General features: G+C 39.1%; 2 protein-coding genes across 6 annotated transcripts in view; one reads left to right on the top strand and one right to left on the bottom strand.

The window, feature by feature from the left end:
* Nucleotides 1–19: 19 nt before the first annotated feature.
* Nucleotides 20–4,816, bottom strand: MTRFR (mitochondrial translation release factor in rescue). Of its 2 annotated transcripts, none has more exons than XM_075770236.1 (4): nucleotides 4,701–4,816; nucleotides 2,061–2,371; nucleotides 1,171–1,413; nucleotides 20–162 (listed from the first exon to the last, which is right to left on the bottom strand). In XM_075770236.1, exons 2-3 carry the CDS (start codon nucleotides 2,334–2,336, stop codon nucleotides 1,201–1,203), a joined length of 489 nt encoding a protein of 162 aa, XP_075626351.1. In that variant the 5' UTR covers nucleotides 2,337–2,371; nucleotides 4,701–4,816; the 3' UTR covers nucleotides 20–162; nucleotides 1,171–1,200. The 2 variants fall into 2 exon arrangements, with proteins under 2 accessions (XP_075626351.1, XP_075626352.1); XM_075770237.1 differs by lacking the exon at nucleotides 4,701–4,816 and adding an exon at nucleotides 3,010–3,367.
* Nucleotides 4,817–5,008: 192 nt separating this feature from the next.
* The window catches only part of MPHOSPH9 (M-phase phosphoprotein 9), a 31,627-nt gene continuing 15,290 nt past the window's right edge, over nucleotides 5,009–21,345 (top strand). Inside the window, exons 1-11 of one of the 4 annotated variants that reach the window (XM_075770228.1) lie at nucleotides 5,021–5,216; nucleotides 7,723–7,855; nucleotides 8,671–8,821; nucleotides 10,184–10,273; nucleotides 10,921–10,953; nucleotides 13,237–13,742; nucleotides 15,637–15,760; nucleotides 18,051–18,141; nucleotides 19,434–19,540; nucleotides 19,952–20,077; nucleotides 20,890–21,326. In XM_075770228.1, coding sequence (XP_075626343.1) covers nucleotides 13,339–13,742; nucleotides 15,637–15,760; nucleotides 18,051–18,141; nucleotides 19,434–19,540; nucleotides 19,952–20,077; nucleotides 20,890–21,326 — 1,289 coding nt within the window. In that variant the 5' untranslated portion in view covers nucleotides 5,021–5,216; nucleotides 7,723–7,855; nucleotides 8,671–8,821; ... (1 more) ...; nucleotides 10,921–10,953; nucleotides 13,237–13,338. Of the gene's footprint in view, nucleotides 5,217–7,043; nucleotides 7,105–7,722; nucleotides 7,856–8,670; nucleotides 8,822–10,183; nucleotides 10,274–10,917; nucleotides 10,954–13,236; nucleotides 13,743–15,636; nucleotides 15,761–18,050; nucleotides 18,142–19,433; nucleotides 19,541–19,951; nucleotides 20,078–20,889; nucleotides 21,327–21,345 lie in introns of those variants that run through there. The other 3 variants (XM_075770226.1, XM_075770227.1, XM_010306750.2) reach the window with 3 other exon arrangements.

The following is a 21,345-nucleotide window of genomic DNA, read 5'->3' as shown; positions in this document are numbered from 1 at the left end:
AGGCCTGCAGCTTGCTGGAGAGTTTCCATCCGTGGCACAGTCCAGATGCAGTTGATCTCCCTAAGAATGTGGTATAGTTGCTAGTAGCCTCTGCTGCTTTCAAAATACATACTATGGCTTTGGCTCTTGGAGGTGAAAACTTGGTGGCACCTGGTGAGAGTGCTGTCCAAAAAACTAATGAAACGTTCTGGTTAAGCAATTAAGAGTTCTTAATGGGATCAAAATAGGAAGGTGTAGTTTACTCGTGGCTCCAAAGTAGCAGTGCCAAAGGAAAAGCAGCTGCCTGTATTTGCATAAACTGGGAAACTGTCAAAATGAGTGCAGATACGAAAATGTCCAAGCTTAACTGCAGCTTAGTATAAACATAATAAATACATGACTATAACTCGCTATTGTACAATCAAATCTAAATCCTAAGGAAGATGGGATATCTGGGATATCTAATACATACGGAGCTACAGATATTTGGAAGAAAATACAGTACTAAGAGGCAAAGTTAATTACTTCACGGCTTGGATGAACTGGATTCTGTGGCCTTGGGAGGCAGCTTCCAACATGTGTTGCTCTTTATTTGTAATAACCCAATTTTACCTCTGAACTGGAAGAATGTGACTGACCAATGCTCACTTGCAGGAATGCCTCCCTCTCAGTGCTCATCAGCACTCCAGGTAAGATTTGGAAAGCTGCTGTTTAAACTTCATTCAGAATTGAGTAGGACAGCTAACGGATCCGGTATCTAAACCTGGTCACTGTTCATAAAGGATTTATGTCAGTACTGGCATTGCCCGAGTAAGGATGGAAAGGTACAACCTTTTCAGGCTGTTCTCCTGAAGTACTGGAACTCCTACGAAGCATTATAAGGTATCATATGGGCAGGAGGAAATCTGTTGAATTTATTTTGTCTCCATTAACAATGGTGAAAAGTTTATAGTTCCTTTTTAACAAGGACTGGTTTAACATCATCTGAACTTGGCAGAAAAACTGATTGCTAAATGTGATTAATGAGATGATGGCAGACAGGAACAGGAATACATGCCTGCTTGCTTTTATCACTTCAGTTTTACAGTAATAGCAGGTCACTATTTAGTATTTCAGTTGTGCTTATGAAGCCCTACATCATCTGTTAGTTTGAAAACCTTCTTTAGGTATAATGGCAAACATTTCCCTTACCCTGCTAGGGCAAGTCAGTATTTCACACGTTTATTTCTTATCCAACTGTTGCATCTCTTTAAAATGCTTTTTCCTTTCTAGGTTTTCCTTTGCTCTTCTTTTTTTCTCTTGCTTCTTCTTCTCTGATGCTTTCTTCTCTTTAAAAACATCACTATCTTCACCTTTGTAGAAAAGGTCAACTTTTTCCTGCAGGATTTCTCTGGCTAGCTTTCGGTTCTGCTCCACTGATCTTGTTTGGTGACACTGAAGAAATACAATAGGACATTTTTACTGGAACTTTAACCTGTTCATTCTTCTGCTTTCCCTTTCAGTGTACATATTCCTGCCATTATAGTAAAGAAACTCCCCTCTCCCCCAAGCCAAGAGCATCCTCCTACCAAGAACTGCTGGAACTTTTGTATCCAGGTGACATATTTTGAAGAGGCTGCCTAATAATTATTTGCTACTGTAACCTGTCAGACTGGCTTTTGCGTTAATCTTTAATCCGTGTGATAAAAAGGCAAAGATTAATTTCAAAGTATTAATCCACAAGAAGTAGGTAAAAGTAATGCTTAAAAAGAATCTGCAGAGTGAGAATGATCAGCTTGTTCAGGAAGACATTCTAACTAACTCGCAAGAGGGATAGGAATGTGACAGCTGCCACTGAAAGGCAGCTACAATGAAGATACATTTGATTGAAAACTACAAAATAGTACTGCATGTCAAAGCCAGGAAGATCAGCTATGACCCCAAGTTTTTTATCTACTGAGAGCCAAAACTGTTTCTTGTCGAGATTCTTTACAATACATATAAACTTTCCTCTGTGACATTGGTACTGTGATTATGCTTTACTATGAAAGGAGACTTGGAAGAATGATGCAATTTGTGACAATGAAATAAAATATAATTACCTTTACTACAATCCCAGATGGAATATGCTTCAAGACAACACAGTTGTTTGTCTTATTTGTGGCTTGACCTCCTGGGCCATCACCTCTTACAAACTGTTCTTTTAATTCTGTCTCAGTTAGTCCAAGGAGATTGAAAGAGTTCTTTTTTCCTGCTGCCTGAAGTAAGGGCACTCTGGGCAGAGAAAATTGCTGCTTCCTTAAAATCCATGGTCTCCATGACGGTGTTCGTACTTCTCTCAGTAAGAATGTAAAATGAAATAAGCTTGGAACGTTCATACAGAAACGAGGACGCAGTTTCTCTGGAATGAAACCTGAAACAGAAGTGAGGAATGAGGTTTACTATGAGAATCCTTGTTTTAAGATGATCTAGTTCAGCGGCATATCTTGAGTGATATTTTGATATTCAGGTTTATTTTCAAGGATACTTGAACTGGTTTTGTAGGCATTTGCCTTGAAATATTTACCATTGTGAATGGAATTTTGGTTCTCATTGCAATTAGGTTTCTTAAAATAGTCAAGATTATTATTTTGTTGTTGAAAGGGATCTGGAAAACAGTAAATAAATTAGTACTCTACCACCACTTGGAAAATACTAAAGGAGAGGAAAGAGAGGGTATTTCTATCTCGCAGTCTGACTGGGAAGCCTTTGCAGATGCTCCACTCGTGCCCAGGTTGTGTCTTGCTGGCAACAGTATCTGCAATTCACCTGTCAACACATGCTTGAGCTACATCAAGGGGGGACAGGTGAGGGTGCAGGAACCTGCCTCTGAGGTTGCCTTAAACAGCACTCCAAGCTACTGAAAGAAACCTGCTGGTTTCTTTAAAGTAAAAAAGAACAAGACTGCACGTAGAACATTTCTGTCCCAAGGATGTGGGTATCAGAAGTCAGTTCTGGCAGAATAGAGCTCGAGTAGTTTAAACAAGTCAGAACGTAAAGGCAGATTTTTACCTGTAAGAACGATGCGTGACTGCTCAGTCAAAACGGTACACAGAACACTGGCAGGTGTGTTTACAGTTACAGACTGATTTGTGAATCCGAGTTCTGAGATTCCTTTTTTTTATGCTAGTAGTTAGTACAGGAAACACAGTAATCCTTATTTAAACAGATGACATAATCTAGACTTGTCTTTTGACCTTGCTCCATTACAGCAGTTTCCAAATGTTGAGGTCAGGCTTTAGCGTGCATAGGTGAGTGGTTTAATACAGTGAATGTGAAAAACTCCATTTCAAATCAGAGCTGATCTGTGGTGATGCTGTTAACAAACTTGCCCATCCTGTTGTACTCTCATAACTTTCTATCTAGTCCATTCTATGGCTTGGAGGAAAAAGAATTGAGGAGTAAGTAGAGCACTGGGTTTTCAAGTACTACTTCAGATGCTGATTTTTCTCAGCTAAAGTTATTAACAAAGACAGAAAAGTATGCACGGAAGTATGCGTTATCCTCGTGGAGAATGAGGAACGTCAGGTTCTACTGTCAAAATGGCACTTTTCAACAGGGCATTAAGTAAGCAATTAGAGCAATACATGCTATTATGCTTCAAATATTTTATTTGATTCAGAAGACGACACTTCAGCTTGTGAAGAAGCAGCAGTTAGCAATAAACAACCATAAAAGTTGAATATAACTGTTGAAATAAAAGTAACTTTAAGAAAGATTTTATTGGCAAGTAAAGATGTCCACTTGGTGGCACTAGAAGGTAGTAACTTTTTTTTTTTTGCTACAAAAGTAAGTGCAGAAAAAAACCCCAACAGAACTAGTACCTAGGTCTGAAGTGAGCCTTTACTCAACAGCAGGTTTAATGTGGGCACTGCCCCTTTAAAGTCACCGGTTTTGAAACCGGGACAGACACCTCCGAGCTGCCTGATAGGTAAGTCAAGGTAAAAAAATCACATTCAATGTAAGCCTATTTCTACTACTCGGCAGCTATAAAATAAGACTAAACTTAGAAGACAGTAGAGAGTTTTCTCAAGATTTCACTTAACACAGGAAATCTCCAAGAAACACATCCCTTACAATGCAAAAAAGATCTTAATCGTTAGTTCTAAAAAAAAAAAAAAACCCAACAACTTTCCTCATGAGATTTTTAAGCACGGACTACAGAAGAGCTGTGTCAATAAGAACACTAATCTCCCATTTTTTTAAACAGTTACAGAAGCGAACAGTTCTCAGCTTCACTGGAAAGGACACAGGGCAGTTGGACACGTCGGCGATGACAACGTTGCAGCATCACGCCCTCTGGATAGTTGATAAAACTGTGTGTTAAAACAAGAGTTTTGCAGAAAACCTTGCACAAACAACTGCACTTCTTGTCCCATACGTCCAGGAAGCAAAGCGAGCAGCCAGATTTCAGTAGAGGCTCCAGCGCAGCCTGACAGCCGCCGAGCGCTCGGACGGACACGCTGCCACACGCCGGTAACGAGGGAAGGGCAGCGGTCACCCCAGACCTGGGGCTCTGCGGTCACTGCCCCACGACCCCGGCCCTCCCAGGCCTCCTGCCTCCCCGCCGGACTGAAGTCACGAACCGGGCCTCGCCACAGCCCAGCTGCCGGCCGGAGCGGCTCAGGAGGAGCCGAGGGCAGCTCCCTGCGGGCCCGGGAGGCGGCGAGGGACACCCCCCCGGCCGCGCCGCCACCTCTTACCTCAGGCGACTCGGGGCGAACGCCTCCGCCCCCACTGCGCAGGCGCGCTCGGCTGCGCACGCGCACGCCACCCTATGCGATCCCGCATGCCTTCTCCCCCCCACGGGCGCCTCTGCGCATGCGCACGGCATGGAGGAGGCCGTTCTCCCAGGCTAATTGGCACTTGGGAAGCCAATCGCTGCGCAAGGGGCGGGTTTACGCATACATTCCATTCACTAATCAGGATCTGGGAAAGTGTGCGGCGCGTAGCTGCACTAGCCAATCCTCTCGCGGCGGCGCGCGTACTTTTCCACGTAGCGAATCAGAGCGGAAGGCGCGGCCTGGCGCGCGGTCAAGACGGCCAATCATCGAGCTGGGCTCTGTCTTGAGTGCCCTCTACCCCAACACGTTCGAAACTCGGCCGCCAATCGCCGGGAAGGAGGCGGTGGGCTGCGCCTGTTTATCGCCTAACGGTCGCTGGAGGAGGCAGCTCTCGGGTCGCTGCCGACGCCTCCTCGTGGGCTCCCAGAAATGCGGGTAGGAACCGGGCGAACCCTGGGGACAGCCGGCGGGGCCGGAACCGGTAGCGCTGCCGCACTTGGCCGCGTCCCAGCGCCGCGAGGCCGCCCCACCGCCCCGCCCCTTTCCCCGATGATTGGCGGGCCCGCCAGCCAATCCGAGGCGGTGGCGCTGTTAACATCCCGGAGCGCGAGGGGCAGCTGTCCAATGGGAGCGTGGGGGTGGAGCTTGAGCTGGGGGGGCGGAGTCCCGGGGGGGCAGAGCTGGGGGTGGGGGTCACTTGTGAGGGGAGGGGAGCCTGAGGGGGCAGAGCTGAGGGTAAGGGGCGGCTTCTGAGGGGAGGGGAGCCGAGCCTGAGGGGTTCACTTACGAGAGGGGGGCCCGGGCCTGGGGTCGGGACGGAGTCGGGGAGGAGATCGCAAATTGAGGGGGAGCGACCCTGAGGGGTTAGACGTGGCGAGAGGGGGTCACCTGTGAGGGGAGGGGGGGCCCTAGAGGGGGCTCAGCTTTTGGGGCGGGGGCGTTTCCTGAGGGGAGCGGGGCCTTAGAGCCCAGAGGCTCGTTGTCCCTTCTCAGGGTCCCTCGGGAAGTCCTTGGGAAGCTGGGGACATAGGGGCCTGGCGGCGGGAGGGGAAGCCGGGTCTGAGGCGCCCTGTCAGCCCTGTGCGATGTGCGAGCAGCAGCAGCAATCGGATCTCGCTCAGGAAGAGATGCAGAACCGCGGTCTCTGGGTCTGTGCTGGCCCAGGTGTTTGCATCTAAATCAGCACTGATACTTAGAAGTCAAAATACTTCCCAGATTATTATTTTTTTTAATCCTACTCCCTTTATGTAGGGACTTGGCCGTATAAGGACTGTTCTGTGCTATGGGAACAATAGATGACAGCTTAGCTGTTCCTCAGCCCAGTTATAGCTCATTTAATATTTTTTTTATTGTGAGCAGATTTCTAATGAGGTTATGAAACAAGCCTGTGTCACAGCTAAGTCCCACCCATCTGCTGTGCTGCTGAGATAGGCTACCCATGATTTCATCCTGGAGAGATGGGGGCGACTGATGTAGTCCCCACCATTGCCATCCACCTGCTCCAGAGACACTTGCAGCTTCTGCTTTATCTGTCAGGTTAGGTGCCTGATAACCTTCAAGTTTTCCAGACTTCTGACCGCCAAAGGCTTCCCCCTCCCTCTTTGTTTTATCCCAAGAAGCTTTGCCAGGGGGAGTTGTATATCTGTGATAACTTCCTTCCAATTCTTGCGTTTTCAGCCCTACCCAAAAGGAGATAGTTTGAGTACCCAGAAAACGTTTCTGCTGAAGCCAAACAAGCCCCAATAAAATAGGGAAAAATCAGACAGTTGTCCATCAGTTTCCTCCTGGTGGAAATAATTCTTTATACTTTTGAAACTATCTCTTAGAAATGTATCTTTTTATACTTACAAATAATTAAAACTTAAATCTGTAAAAGCCAGTAGCATGTCCTTGTAAAGAAGAATGGTCGTGCTTTGCGGTGTTGTGCTTCTTTAAGGCAGCAGGGATTTATTCTTAGTAGTATCACGGATGACTAGGATGATATTTCTTAATGTCTCTTTTTGTTCTCCATCTGTGAAATGATTTTAAGGTTTTTCTCTAGTGTTAGAACATGGGATGAATTCACTAGAGTGTAGAATGTGCTGAAATAAGCACTACAGAAGAACTGATAAATCAATGTATTTCAAGGGTTTTCTTAGTAAAAGTATGGAAACCAGAAGAATATTTTAGTTTCTCTACAGCCATTCTTATAAACTGCTGCTTTGAGTGCTGTAAGACCATTGCACAAGTATTTCGTATTTATTTATTTATGATGCTTTCAGTTAACCAGCTGCTGTTTTTAACTGCTGTGGGATTCCTGTTTGACTACATTTATTGTTAATTGGTAAGAAAAATATAGCTTAAAACCATTTCCAAACTCTTTGAATTAATGTTATATAGTAATAATGAATGTTCTGTGAAAAAAGTAAGGCAAACATTACACACAGAAATGGCAGAATTGGTCAACTGCAGTCTAACTCACTGGGTCTCAATTTTATTTTTGGGGGTGTGTTCAGTGAAGGCACAGACCCCAGTTTCAGCAGATTTAAATGCACTGATAATAGGCCCTTTCAGAGAAGTCTCAAAAATTTTCTGTGGAGCTTCCCATTAAAAAAAAAAAACCCAAAACCAAAAAACCAAACCCAAACCAAACCCCAACAATGCTGTTCTACCTGGAATGTTTTGGATTAAGACACCCTTTACAGCCCAGTCTGGATGTGTGAAGCACAGCTAGGACTCTCTTTGATTTGTAGGAGCCCCAGCAAGTATAAGGCTGAGTAAATAGCACCTGTTTGCAAGCAGAGCACAGGACAAGACGAGAGGTTGGTTGTGGAATGCTAGCACTCTCTGGGGTGGTTTGGCTGAAACAACTGTCTCTTTAATCAAATTCTGTTTCTTCAAACAACAAAGTCAAATGGCTTTTTAAAATAGGAGGGTGATGCTTACTTCTTTGTATTTTCAGGGTAATGTCATACTTGAGCCTAAGATATGGAAAACTGTGATGTGGTGAATACTGTACAAGAAATCTCTTCATCTTCTGCAAACTCTGATGTCAGCAATAGTCACAGCTCTGTCTGTAACTTGAATTGTAACAGGTAATGTGTTGAAGGAATTCCTAATGCTCTGCACTATATATATATATTTTTTTTTTAATTTGCAAGTATAATCCTTAATGAGAAAAGTCTTACTGAAAGAACTATGAAGTCTTCCTTAAATCTTAGTAACTTCCATTGCCTTGTGTCTCTTAGGATTGGGGAGGGGAACCTGTCTTGAGCAAGTTGTAAGAGATCATTCTTTGGAAAGACAATAGATTATGCAAAGCCATTTGTAGAGAACAGCAGCTTGGAAAAACTGAATTGTTTTTCTGTTCAATGCCCAAGGTATTCCCAGCGAATAAGAAGGGCAAATGTGGACTAATGGCCGAAGCAATGGATTAGGAGAGGTTCTTCTTGACTGTCCTGTTAAGATGAGAATTACAAGTCACTTACTGTATGCGTAAGTGGACTTTGTAAATCACTGTTACACAGAAGCTTATATTTTTAAACTTCCAACCCCAGAATCTACAAAGAAGCAGATAGGTTTGATAAAAAGCTGTATTTATTGACATTTGTACTAGTGAGCAGTCATATCTGTGCTCATTATGCTGTGTCTCTCTTGTTGCAAAGCTATTGCATTTTAATAGTATGTGGGATAAGAATGAAGTATGCTGTGCATTCTTTGACATTTTCTTGAAAAACATGCTCATTCTCATGAATGTGTCGGGGGGGGTTCAGCATGATGAGGGTCACAATGTAAATTAAGTGTATAGTTCTTTTATGGCTGCATAGCATCTGTAGTATATTATTTTGGCCACTATGTTGGACAACTGACACAATAAATAATGGAAACGTTTTTCCTCATGTTTCCCTAGAAGTCCCTCATCCAATCCCAATGGAGTTTCTGGTTACTCAGGGAATACCAGGTCCTCATTAATGCCTGGTTCTGTTGAGCTGCTTGCCTCCTTTATGCAAGATATCCAGAACATTGGAAATGCTGACTCAGAAATTGTGAAGAACTGTGAGGTAATTGATGTTAAGGTTTATTTAAAAAAAATAATTACATTAATGTATCGTCTTTGCATTTTGGAAGACAGATCTAATGATTATAGAGTTTATAAAAGACCTATATATGTATGTGTTTATTCTTCATGATGGGACAGATCCTTTCACAATGTATGAACTAATCACATGGATGGATTTTACTGTAATTTTATCTTAGCTTTTTACAGTATATTAGCTTTTTATCTTGGTGTTCTACAATACAGATGTGATTTTTTTCCCCAGAGTTACAGTACTTAAAGATTGCAAATTTTTGAACTGTGAAATGTAAACCTGTAAAACTGTAGCACTTCAAACTGGTCTGAAGTGATCCTAGAAATGAGAAATTTTCTTTCTAAAAATGGCTTGCTCTGTTTTAGTTGAATTAATTATTTGTTCCATCTGTAAAGATGTGTAGATGGTAAGTTCCAGATTTAAACCAACACAAAAATCATAACATAGGCTCAATGAGCTAATTCTCTCAAACCCTTTTTTTCATGTTTTTGTCCTTTTTTATTTTAAATTTTATCATTATTTTTAATCTCCATAAGGAACATCAGGTTTCCACACCATGGGCTTGTTCCTGTAGAATTTTTGAGCTTTCTGGCTGTGGTCCATCAAACTGTGTCTTGACAGATGCTTAATTTGGTGCTCTTTAACAGCTCCAAGAAAAGAATATAGATGTCTGTGTCTAGCCACATGCGTTCTATGTCCCATGTCCTATGTTTCAAGTATCAGGCTCCATAAACTTTAGCATAAAATAGTTCTTAACATTCAGATTTTACCACATTTTGGGAACCCCGTATATTTGATTTTTTTTAATTATCTTTTTGTTTTCACTAAATAGTTAATGCATTGTGGCCTTTGCCTGGATTGTTGAAGGGAAGAGCTTCTTATTGAAGCAAATGGTTCACTGGACATAGGGATGTTTAATTATCACTTTGAAAATTGCCTATAAGTTATTGAACTGGAATCAACCTTCCCAAAATTTAACTGTACTTTCCTACCAAATATTTCTATTTTTAAATAATTTGATTTTTTTAAATAGAAGAATTCTCTTCCCTTATTCATTTGTGATTTTTTTTTTTTAAAACCAAACTTAAATTGTGGAGATGTGTTATCTTGCTGTCTCTTTTTTTTTAAGTGAATGTGCCCATAGCGAATTGTTTCCATTGACTGACACAATAGGAGTCTGCATGTATTATGGGGTGGACAGCACAGTGCTGTTATACTTAGGTGTTGATGTAATACAAAGTTTAAGACTACAAAACCATCATGTAGCTAGAGTACAAAGTAAGAGATGCAATATGACTGTCCTTTTAATTATTTTACTTTGTGATTTCATAGACAAGGTGGCTACAGTTATTGAGACTGGTAGAAAAACAATGTCAAGAACAAATAGTTGCCCAGCAAGAGCAGTTCCACCATCAAATCCAAGTAAGTAATGATTTGTTCATGTAGGTAGTTTAGGCTGAAAGTTTCTTTAATCTGCCAAACAATGGCATTCCTATGTTTTTCTGTAAGTGTATCAGACAGACAGTTAATGGCAGTGGATGACTGGAATGCCAATTTACAGGATACATATTTGAGAGACCCTTGGCTAATTAACAGAGTAATTGTTAGGAACCATTTCGGAAGTGAAGATTCTTGGATTATTTGTTTTGTTTTCACAAACATTAGGTTCAGAATGCCCACAAATAATTGGATTTTGTAGGTACAAGCTGTTTTTTTTAACTGTTAGACTGTATCATTTCTGATTTTGAGACATTGTAGTTTTCTCTTCATTAGGAAATGTTACACAAGTTATCATTCCCTCATCTAGACAGTATATAGCATAGGAAAACATTCACTGTAATAGCTGAACGCTTATTTCATCTGTTGGCTAAACAGTCTCCTTTCTAAGAATGAAAATGACCCATGTGAAGACTCACATTTTTGCTGAACCGTATTTATCCATTAAACCAGAAGAAATGTATATGTATGTATAAGAGACAGTAATTCTATAAGTATATAATGCTTAATATCTTCATCATTTTGGTTGCTGTTTTTTCCCTTCCCTTTCCTGATGCCCTCTACACTAGTAGTAATCAACAGTTCCTGAACTGAATTAACAAGAGGTACTGTCCTTTTATCCTATCTCCTGTTTCTTCCCCCCCCGCCCATCTCATTATTTTTCCCACCGGTGTTTCCTTACCCTTGTATTTCCTTCCTCTTACTGTAGTGGTTTGATTCACTTGTTGCTAACTGTAGTCTTGACTAATCCATTGTGTTGGCTTTGCCGGTTTTTGTCTTTATTTATAGCAAAGGCTACCTCTGGAAGAGTTGAGTTTGTGGTATCAGCAGAGACTTACTAACTGCATGAATTGCAACACTAAGTATAAAATCAACAGCTATAACTTACTTGCAATTGTACGACTGCATTAGATAAAACAGATGGAGCTATTCCGAACTTAAACTGGTTTGCCAGTGACCTAGTGAAAATACTGAAATACAGGCAATTCAGTACCTTCTGATAAGAATAATAAAAAGACCAAAAGAATAATCTACTATTTGGGGTAGTAAGGCGAGAAGCTGCATTAGCATTGATATGACTCTGAGATGAGGCTTGTGCTATGCTGTGTTTAAAGACCAACTGTGCTTATAAAATACATCTTCATCCATGTGAAAATATGGATCAAGAGACCTTGAGTTAATTTTGGAATCAGTGGGGTCAGTCCTTGGCTTATATGATTTATACACTAGAGGACAAGTGTGCTAATGACAAACTCACCACTGAGGATCATCCTAAGATCAGACTTTACTGAAGAAGATTTGGAAAAAAAAAAAAGTTACCTCCAATCCCAAAACTATAGAAATCTCGTCTTATTTTTCCCAGTTCTTTTCTTCTCTTGGAATTATTTAACTGTGCAAAGAGAAGTAAAAGAGCTATTTAAATTGGAATAGTAGCCTTGCACTTTTCCCCGCACAAGGTATTAATGACAAAGATTAAATGTCAGCAGAGGATCTGATAAGTTTGGAGGTTTCCCCCCCCTACAGTTTTGTTTCTTCCCTTTTGTTCTCCTTTCCCTACTTTCCTCACAGAGGTGAATCACAGAATTAAAATGCAAATGATTGCTGCAGTCATGATTGAAATCATTAGCACAACAAAAAAACTGTTACGGCAGAAAATTTCACCCCTGTTGGGTTGGTTTGGGTTTTTTTGCATAGAAAGCCTGAGCTGAAATTCAATTGTTAATTCTATTGCAAGTTAGTAAAAGATATGAGGCTTGGTTCTGAGTAGCATTACATGTAGGTTCCTCTGAAATTAAGTCTTATTTTTTATTTCTTACTTTCAGAGAACAAATTATTTTTGTTTTATTTGTGCTTTCCACTTGCTATTCACATGTGAGTAATGTACTGTAGTTCTGTGAAAAAATACCAGTGGAGTTCCATGTTCTTAAAATTATTGTAAGTTTTTTTTTTTTTTTTTTCTGAAGGAATTAGTTTGCAATGTATTCTTGAAAACATCTACATACTCTGGTCTTGTAATGTGTAGTAAGAATTGTGTGCTTATGCAGAGTTCAGTAATCTCAGTATAACTCTGCAGAAGTGCCAATGGCCATGTCCTTCAGCCAGTGATGGGCACTGGCATGAAGCTTTTTCATAGCATTAGTTGTTTCTCAGAGCTGTTCCAGTATAGCAGTGCACAACTGTAAAACTTAAAATATTACTTATCTGATATACTGAAATAACTCTTTGCAGATATTGTAGACTAAAGAGTAACCTGTTAAATCTAGTGATCTAGTTACAGGTTTGCTCCAATCCATCAGATACCAAAACAATCAAAATGTAGATTTTTGTATTATATGAGCCACCTAACAACATATTATCTAAAGCAGATATTTTAAAATCAAGTTTTATGCAAATAATCTTACAGAGGTACATTATTCCTATTAGCCTAATAGAGTAATGGTTTCTAATTCCATTAAAGGATCCTTGCAATCTCTAAAAATGTATATCTAATTTATAAATTCTTTTAGACCTAAATTTAGCAAAAGACTTTTGTCCACTTCTAATGACATACCTAGATAGTTTATATCTCTGTAGGTGGCTGGTAGGTAACTTATTTCTGAAGGCATGTAGTGAATACATGCATGCATGGTTTTTTACATTAATAAATGACTACTGAGACCTGAAATTCACTGCATGGAATTAAGGATTGTTACCATGCACATTTTACTCTTCTGCATAGTATGCATATATCTACTTTATGCATGAGATGTCTACACATTGAAAAATTTGAGTTATTTGAAATAAGTACTCTAAGTCTCTCACTAATAATGTGAATTGAAGATGCATCAAAATATAAATGTGATTTGTAGCACATTCTCATAGGAATTTTGCCTTTTGTTTTTCTATAGCTGATTCAGGATGAGATAAGGCAGTTAGTGAAGTTGCAAACCAGCAAGAGCAGAAGTTTGCCTGCCAAGCTTACAGACACTTTTTCATCACTAGAAAGTCAAATGGGGATGCGTTCTGAAATCTTTGAAGAAAATGAGTGCGTTGTCAATCAGCTTAGATCTAGCGAAGCAGAAAGTCAGCCAAATGCATCTGATCTGCATCAGGAGTGGTTTGCAAATGATGCTTCAATGAATAGTGGGTATGGTACACTTTCTGCCTCCGAACTGAACCCTTGCAACTCTAACGACGTTAACAAGTGCACAGACTACATGGAGAAAACTTCACAAGGACAGAGTGATGGAGCAGTATTGCAGGGTGACACAGTTGGAGCCAGTGTTCAAAATAAGAGAGAACTTTCCCCCCCAAAAATAGAGGAAAAACGTTCATCAGGAAGAAATGATATTTTAGTTTTTCCTACTGAATTTGAACATAAAGTTGATGAAGGTGAATGTGGAAAAAAAGCCAGGTAAGTGATAAACTGTCCAAATACGTTAATGTATTGTAGATAGTCCCCATTCAGTAAACAGCTATTGGTAACTGGAAACATGTAAGAATTGAATGGAACCTCTTGATTGTAAAAAATACTATGCTGCTGGGTAGATAAAGTTATTTGTTTAGCCTAATGTTTCTGCGTGATGCATATTAGCATCTGCAGTGTTTATCTGTTGCAGATATGCTGGGCGGGGAAATATGAAATCTACTTTCTACTGCAAATTTCAGCTAAGATACAGTTTGCATATAGTGTTTACCAGTGCACCAGAATTTTACGTGACAATTACCAATTTTATATGACTGATACTTTGCTATTGTGCTCAACCAGTCTCTTTTGCTAGCTTATATGCATGCATTACAGTAATAAACTGTATCAGACAACAGCCAAACATGTTTGGGTTTTTCTGTTGTTTTTTTTTTTGGTTCATCTTTGTTTTGCTGAAGAGGTGAGTTGAGCTACCAAGATTTGTTTTGAAAGATTGGCTAGCTAATTTGACAATAATACTGACCAAATGCTGCTCTAGTTGCACAGAACTTAACAACATACTTTACTCTCCCTGTCAGACTAGGCTGAAATGCTTCATGTGGTCACAAGCAGTTATCAGAGGTCTTGTGGGCAGCACGTTGCCTGTGAGTCCCTGATAGTAGTTAGCAGAGATAAATACTTTCTCTCTACTGGAAAAACAGAGAACTGTGAAAATGAACTTGCATTTTGCTGGTATGTAATAAAACACAGAACCAGCTTTCTTTAGAGGATTTGGTTTGGAAATGTGTTTTGTCTCAATATATAGGGAACATCATAACAACATTGATTTGTGTGTTCCCTTCCTCCCTTCTCTTGGGATTTTTTTCCAGTATTTGATTTGTGTTGCACAGTTCCATGAGGGGGGTAGCTGCAATTCATGGACTGTCAGGGAGCTTAGAGCTGGAGAAGCTCAATTCAAGAGTGTTTTTCAGTTTGGAAAAACTTTCTAAGACAACTTTTGAAATCATTCATGTATGACTTTTTGCCCTTTTAAAAAAAAAAAAAAAACAACAAGTTTTGTCTTTGAAATTGCTTTCTGTTTTGTATTATGTAATCAATTGGAAGGAAGAAAGTGTTCAAACCAAAATGAAATGTCAGTTAACCCAAGCTGGGTTTTTTTGAGGGGGTTTGTTGCTGTTCTTAAATTTTTAGTTGTCAACTTTTTTTCATTCTTTCCAGTGCATGTTCCAAACTGGGACAATATGTAATTTTTCAGTGTCTGTTTTTAACAAAATGGCAAAATCATTCCACATCTACATCTGAGAAGAATTTCAGGATGTCTCTATTTGTTATGGTTCTTCTGCCTTTTTTCCTCTGTTTTCTTCTATATCTTGTTTCAGTCTTTCTTATCCTTGAAGATTCTCTTGAGTTGGAAGCCATCCTCAATGTGTCTTAGCTGACATCATCTTTACAACCAGACTGCTAACACAATAAGAAAACCCATTGCATTTACATTCCAGCTTAATTTTGTGGTTTTGATTAGTATCAGCTTGAACAGACCAAAAAGCCAGTTCTCTGGCCGAATATATGGAGCTCTTTGTTATGATTTTTTTAAGTAGGAAAGCCATTTTGATTATGGGTGCAGTTCATTGGCACCTTTCCTTTCAGTGATTTGTTTGTGTTTTGGTTTTTTGCTGTTGTTTTGTTTGCCTTTAAAAAAAGAAAATCCCTAAAACCTTTCAGCATTCATTACTTCATATTGTTTCTCAAAAATGCATAAAGGCAGTGGAGTTTTAGTGCCTATGTTTCACCTTGAAGAAGAAATTGATTTCTGTAGGGATTATGTCCCCACTGAAAATGGCGTATGTAATTAAGGTATATGTGTGTGTTTCTTACCATCTAGTAAATCTTTAACATCATGGGCACAAAAGTTGAAACAAAACCAACCAAAAAGAATAAATGTGGACGAAGTATGTGTGAACTCTATGCAAGAAAATGAGCAAGCAAAGAAATTACCACTTGAGAATGTAAGTCTCTTTTTATTATGTTTTTCTAATTTTATTCTTGTCACTGGTATTTTTTTCAGTTATGTAGTATGTTCTGCTTCAGCATATGCTTTCATACTTGGCTTTAAGCATTTGAATAGTGGTGTTCCCATTCATGTGGGCAGTTTACTTCTTCTATCACTTTATACTTACTCACATAGCTATTTTGGCTTACTTTATTCCTTGTCTAATTTTTGTCTTACCTGAGTGGCACATGTTCTTTCCTTATAGAGATAATAGTTACATTCTCAATTGAAGCTTCATGTCATGGTAATTTATGGTGCCCTATAATTACTTGAAGGACATTTGTTTTCAGCTGGTAATGTCTCTTTTAGTACACGGAATTTTTTTTGTGTTAAGGCATTATCCACTTCAGGACAAACAGTATTCTTCCAGATGGGGATTTTAAGTTGCAGGGATTTTTTTTTTTTTGTCTTGGTTTGGGCTTTTTTAGTATTCTTAGCAGTCTCTTATGCTAAAATCCAAACAGGATTTTTTTCTTTTTTGTATTGTTTATGTAAGAATAATACATTCTTTTATGCCTGTGTATGATTATGATTTGGCTAAAGTGAACTACTCCAAGCACAGTTACAGCACTGGTTACTAAAAGTAACCCCTCCAATAAACATTTAGGAGATCTAACTGTCTCTTTAGAACCATTTGTAGTAAGACCTATTGCTGTGACTGCTGAATCAGCTCAAAATACTTCTTTTGAGAAGAATTTGAGTTCCCCCTCCCCCATATTCTTGAGTTAATGATTGTGTGTGTTCACAAATCTCACTTTTTCAGGAGGGAGTTTAGTCACTTAAAATATTTCTGATCTAAAAGGAGGCTATGCAGCGTGATTGTATGAGTAATCATCATACAAGTAACGATGAAGAATTACTTTCAGTATATTAATTGTCACAAACCTCTCTCCTTATGCTATTTTTAAGGAAATAATTCCTGAAACTCTGTGAATAGTCCTACCTACAGGAGAATAGGGGAACTAGCAAATATAAATCACTTGATTCAAGGCAAGGTCTGTTTTCTTCCCTGTGGTCACTTTGAGGGTGATCCAGAAAGAGTAAGAGTAGCCGTTTGGGCTTGCTCTCTTCAGTTGTCTTCTATCGTCAGTGGAAACAAGATGTTACTCTAAGGGATATTTTGAACCAGGACTCAAATTTATGTGCTGTGGATTGTTTCTTTTCTCTCTCTGCTACAGGAGGGTGCCTAAGGAAATTAGTGCCAGAAACTCAGATTTTGAAAAGACCTTTATCTTTCTGTTCCTTTGTAAGAATTCAGTTGATACTCCTTCATTTTCCTTTCTTCCTCCTTAGGCAAAGGAGAATACCTAAATAAAATCATTAAGAGGGACAAAATAGCCTTGAGGTGAGATGGTACTTCATGCAAAAACTTGAAAAGCTTTAGTTCTAAATTTTTTTTCCCCCTACTTTTTGTTAACTCAATGGTTACTATCCTGTTTTAGTCCTCAGTTGTATGAGCTGTATAAATTTGCCAAGTAGCGTGATTGTTAAGCTGCTGTAATGGAACAAAAAGCCCTAAGTACGGTAGAAAAGAGCAATGTGAGATGACCGTTTTAAAGCTAGCTGCCCTTACTCAGTTGCTATTGTATCACTGTGTTATATCAATGACATCTCTTCCTTAATCAAAGGAAGAGGAGAGTTGTAGCAAATCTTAAATTATGTAATTTTTTTTTTTCCATGTGTTTGGTCCCACCCTTTTCAAGGTGTTTCTATAATTAGCTGGGGAGGTTGCTTAGAAAGTTTGGAGTGATGAGAAGGGTATATTATATATCATCTTGTCTATCTGAGATGATAGACAGTGTTTCCGTCGGGATTTGTGGTAGGTGGAGTCACAACAGCTGAATATAAGAAATTCCAATCTTAGGATGAGGAAAGAGTAACACTCCATTGGTAAGTCATCCCTCTATATACTTGCGCCTCTTAAGGGGCAAGAAAGTTTAGATGACTGTCCAAAATGTGTATTTTTGTAACAGTTAATCTCAAAAATGCTCCACAAGCGGACAGGCACGTGACTTAGAAAATATCAGTATCTTTTATTATGTGGCTTAGCTTAGTTCCCCTTTTGACGGTGATTGCCCTGAATATAAATTGTATAGGTTTGGATCATGCTGTATAATTAAATTTAATCTCTCTGCTTAAAAAGACTAATAACATTTACATGCAGTTTTTAAAAAATTGTTACCTTGATATTTTTTTCTTGCCTTGCAATTTTCCTTATAAATTTGTTTTTCCTTTTGTAATTTTAGACAAACCTTACTGATGCTGCTTTGCCACCTCACACTTTTTACCTCAATCAACCAAATGAAAGTCCAAATTCCTTAGTGTCTGAAGCTTCAGGTACAGTTAATTTCTCGTACTTACATTTCCTTTTCTTTTGAATTCTTGTTTTTTTAAAACTCTTACTAGAATGTATCTGCAATAACTTTGGGGAGATGAAGAGGGTTTGAGCACTGACAAGCTATTAAGCTTTGATACAGCATAATTCTGCTTTTCTTGCTCTTGCGTTTCAAACTGATGGTAGCTCCTGCATATCACTGCTGGCAGATGTAGGACATGCAGCAATTATTTTCTTCAGATTTCTCAACATTTCAAAGCTGAGCTTTATGTTTAAAACTGTTTCAATAATGTAATTACTATTAAAATCATGGTGGAGTATCAAATGATTGTTCAAATATTAGCATCATTGGCCTAGTAATCACAGGAGTGCATGGTAATAGAGACAGAATTCCTGCAAGCCAAGGGCATGATTAAATAATTATGTGAATAGACAAGAACAAAATAATTCAGTGTGTAATGTGGTGATTCTTTAATTGTGTGTGTGTTGCTTTTTTTGTGTTTTGGTATAGTTTTGCTTTTGCTGTTTTGGGATGTGTGTGTGAGGGGTGGTTGGTGGTGGGTTTTTTGGTAATTTTGGGGGTTTGGGTTGTTTGTTGTTTGGGTGTTTGTTTGGTGGGTTTTTTGCATGTGTGTGTGAAAGCCAAACAACTAATTCACCTATTTTGATCGTAACAGGATGAATTGATTTCAGTAACAAACAAGGGCACAGAGATGCAGCCCTGCAAACTGTGTATATTTATTGCTGCTTCACAACCTATTGAGAGAGGGACCATATAAGAAACTGAAGTGGGATTGAGACTGTATCTGTTCCTCTTGTGCTCTCCGTTTTTGTCCTGGTAGTCTGTCTTTTTGCATGCTGTAGAGTGCTGTTGAGTTCCAAACCAAAGAGTTTGTAGTATCAAGCGGCTGTCTAGGATTATTCCTTGGGTAATGTAAGTTTTAAGTGCTATACTGGAATCAGTAGAAATATAAAAGTTTGTGGTAAATGAGGATTTGTTCCTTGAACACCAAAGAGTACATCTATGTGTTTTCACTGATTTATAGCTTTTGTTACTGATGCTGTGTGGTGTAATATTGATTATGTTGCTTGTGCTTTGCACTGAGATTTTTGTAACTTGTGGTGACAAGTGCTTTAGTGAGATTCTAAAGCAATAGATGCAAATGATTTATACGTTAGTCTTATTAGCAGACAAAGTATCATCTTACTAATGGATTTTGGGATTCCTGTTCTACAGCTGTGAACTTGAAAATTGTAATTTTTTTTCTTTTCTTTCATTGTTTCTTCTTATCAGGACTTTCATACTGGAAATTAGATGAAAAGGAGATGTATCACTCTTTACCAGAGAATTTCAGAAGCGAGTTTGCTGATATTTTCTCCACAAAAGTATCACCAGATCAGGTAAACTTTGTACATGTTTTAAAAGTTGTCTTATAGTTGCTCGTCATCTTTACTTTTTCTACGATGGAAAGAATCAGCCCTCAAGAAGCTAACTTTTCTGTGAGAAGTCTTTTGTTAGCTCAGTCTCTCATATTCAGTTTCTTCATTTACCCCCACTAAAGTCAATTGGAATTTATTGATCTTCTGTCATTTAAAAGAAATTGTGTGTATAGGAGATGAAAAGAGACTCACCAGTATATTAAAGGTGTATATGCCTCATCGAAGACCCTTTTTAAAATTGTGTGCAGTGAATAAAGCCACCTTCTGTTCTGAACTGATTTATTAGCGGAACCCGCCCCACGACTTGTTTATTTATATTGGAGATGGAGAATTGTGTTCAGATAAACTAATGCAGCAATTTTCCTGTTGAAGTTGTCTTCTGCTGATGAAACAAAACTATCATCATTGAAGGATATTTATCATAAAAGACAAAGGGAAAATAAGCAGCTGCCTGACCAGAATTTTATGCCTTCTTCCCAGTCAAGTCACCCACCAGAGGTAACGTTAGCTTCTTTACTTCACATCTCAGTTTGAAGATATGATAGGTTACAGACTGGTTTCACATTAATTGGCCCCTGCTGCCACCTCCAGTGTTATGCTGGAACAGCAATTTGTGCGGCTGTGTGATGAACCAGATTGGGAAGGGATCCAGCTGAAAAGAACCTCTAAGAATACCCTGGGTAAACAAGCACCTTTGCTGCGCAACCTTGAGGATGGTGCAGGGACGAATCTGCTTATGCTGAGGCTGCAGCTGATGAAATGCACGTGGAGCTGCAGTCACAGAAGCAGGGTTTTCTTACTGTTTCCCACAAGGCAAGTTCATTCCACCCATGAAACAGACGAGGCGCGAGTTGTGGAAATATTCTTTATTGCATCTGTTTCTTTGTACAGCTTTCAGTCTTGTACAAAATCCATGAATGATGGCAAATATGTGACTATCTTGTTCACATAATCCATGAAGTGATTTTTTTGTTAACTGTACAAAGTTAGTTTCAACCTACAAGCAGACATAATCCTTCTATTTACATAACTGAAATTTCAAAGATTTTCTAGGGAGCTACAGATGTTACATAGGTCTTTTATTTGTAATGGAAACTTAGAAACACAAATTGCAAACATTGGGAATATGTATCGTCATCTAAGCTGTTGCAGGTCTCTTCATCTGGTTTGTCACAACTGAATGATATAGTAATATTCAATATAATTCCTGCAATATATTATATGGATTACTAATGTCTTCAGATAAGCTCCATTTACAAGAACAAAAGTTAAATCACCATTTTTTTTTAGCGTTATAACTTATTTCCTAGATCTTGACGTTGGACCCAACCCTGCATATGAAACCAGGTCAGCAGAACCCAGGACGCTGTTTTTTCAATATTCCTGAAGAGGCTGCTCCTTTTTCTCCAGACTCAATGGCAGAGCCTGGATTTTCAAGTCATTGTGACACAGACTCTTTTTCACAAACAAGTAATTCATCTCAGTTAGATGATTCTCCAAAACATCCTGCCAGCAGCAGAGCTGTGCATTTGGACCTCTGGAGAAATCACCCATTCCAAAATGAAAACAAGACCAGCTGTCCCTTTCCAATGGCATATACCGATGCTAATAATGATAATTTAGTCAACACTGAGGAGGAAGAAACACTGACTCTAACTCCATCTTCTGTTACTCAGTGTGCTGAGAACAGTTTGCCAGAATATAGTCTTTCAGTGACATCTGTTGAAGATCCTGTGATAATGTCAAAGTAAGTAAATTTTTTTTTT

The sequence above is a fragment of the Balearica regulorum genome, chromosome 17 (assembly GCF_011004875.1).
Source record: "Balearica regulorum gibbericeps isolate bBalReg1 chromosome 17, bBalReg1.pri, whole genome shotgun sequence".
Lineage (NCBI taxonomy): Eukaryota > Metazoa > Chordata > Aves > Gruiformes > Gruidae > Balearica > Balearica regulorum.
This window is presented reverse-complemented; position numbering and strand designations above follow the sequence as displayed.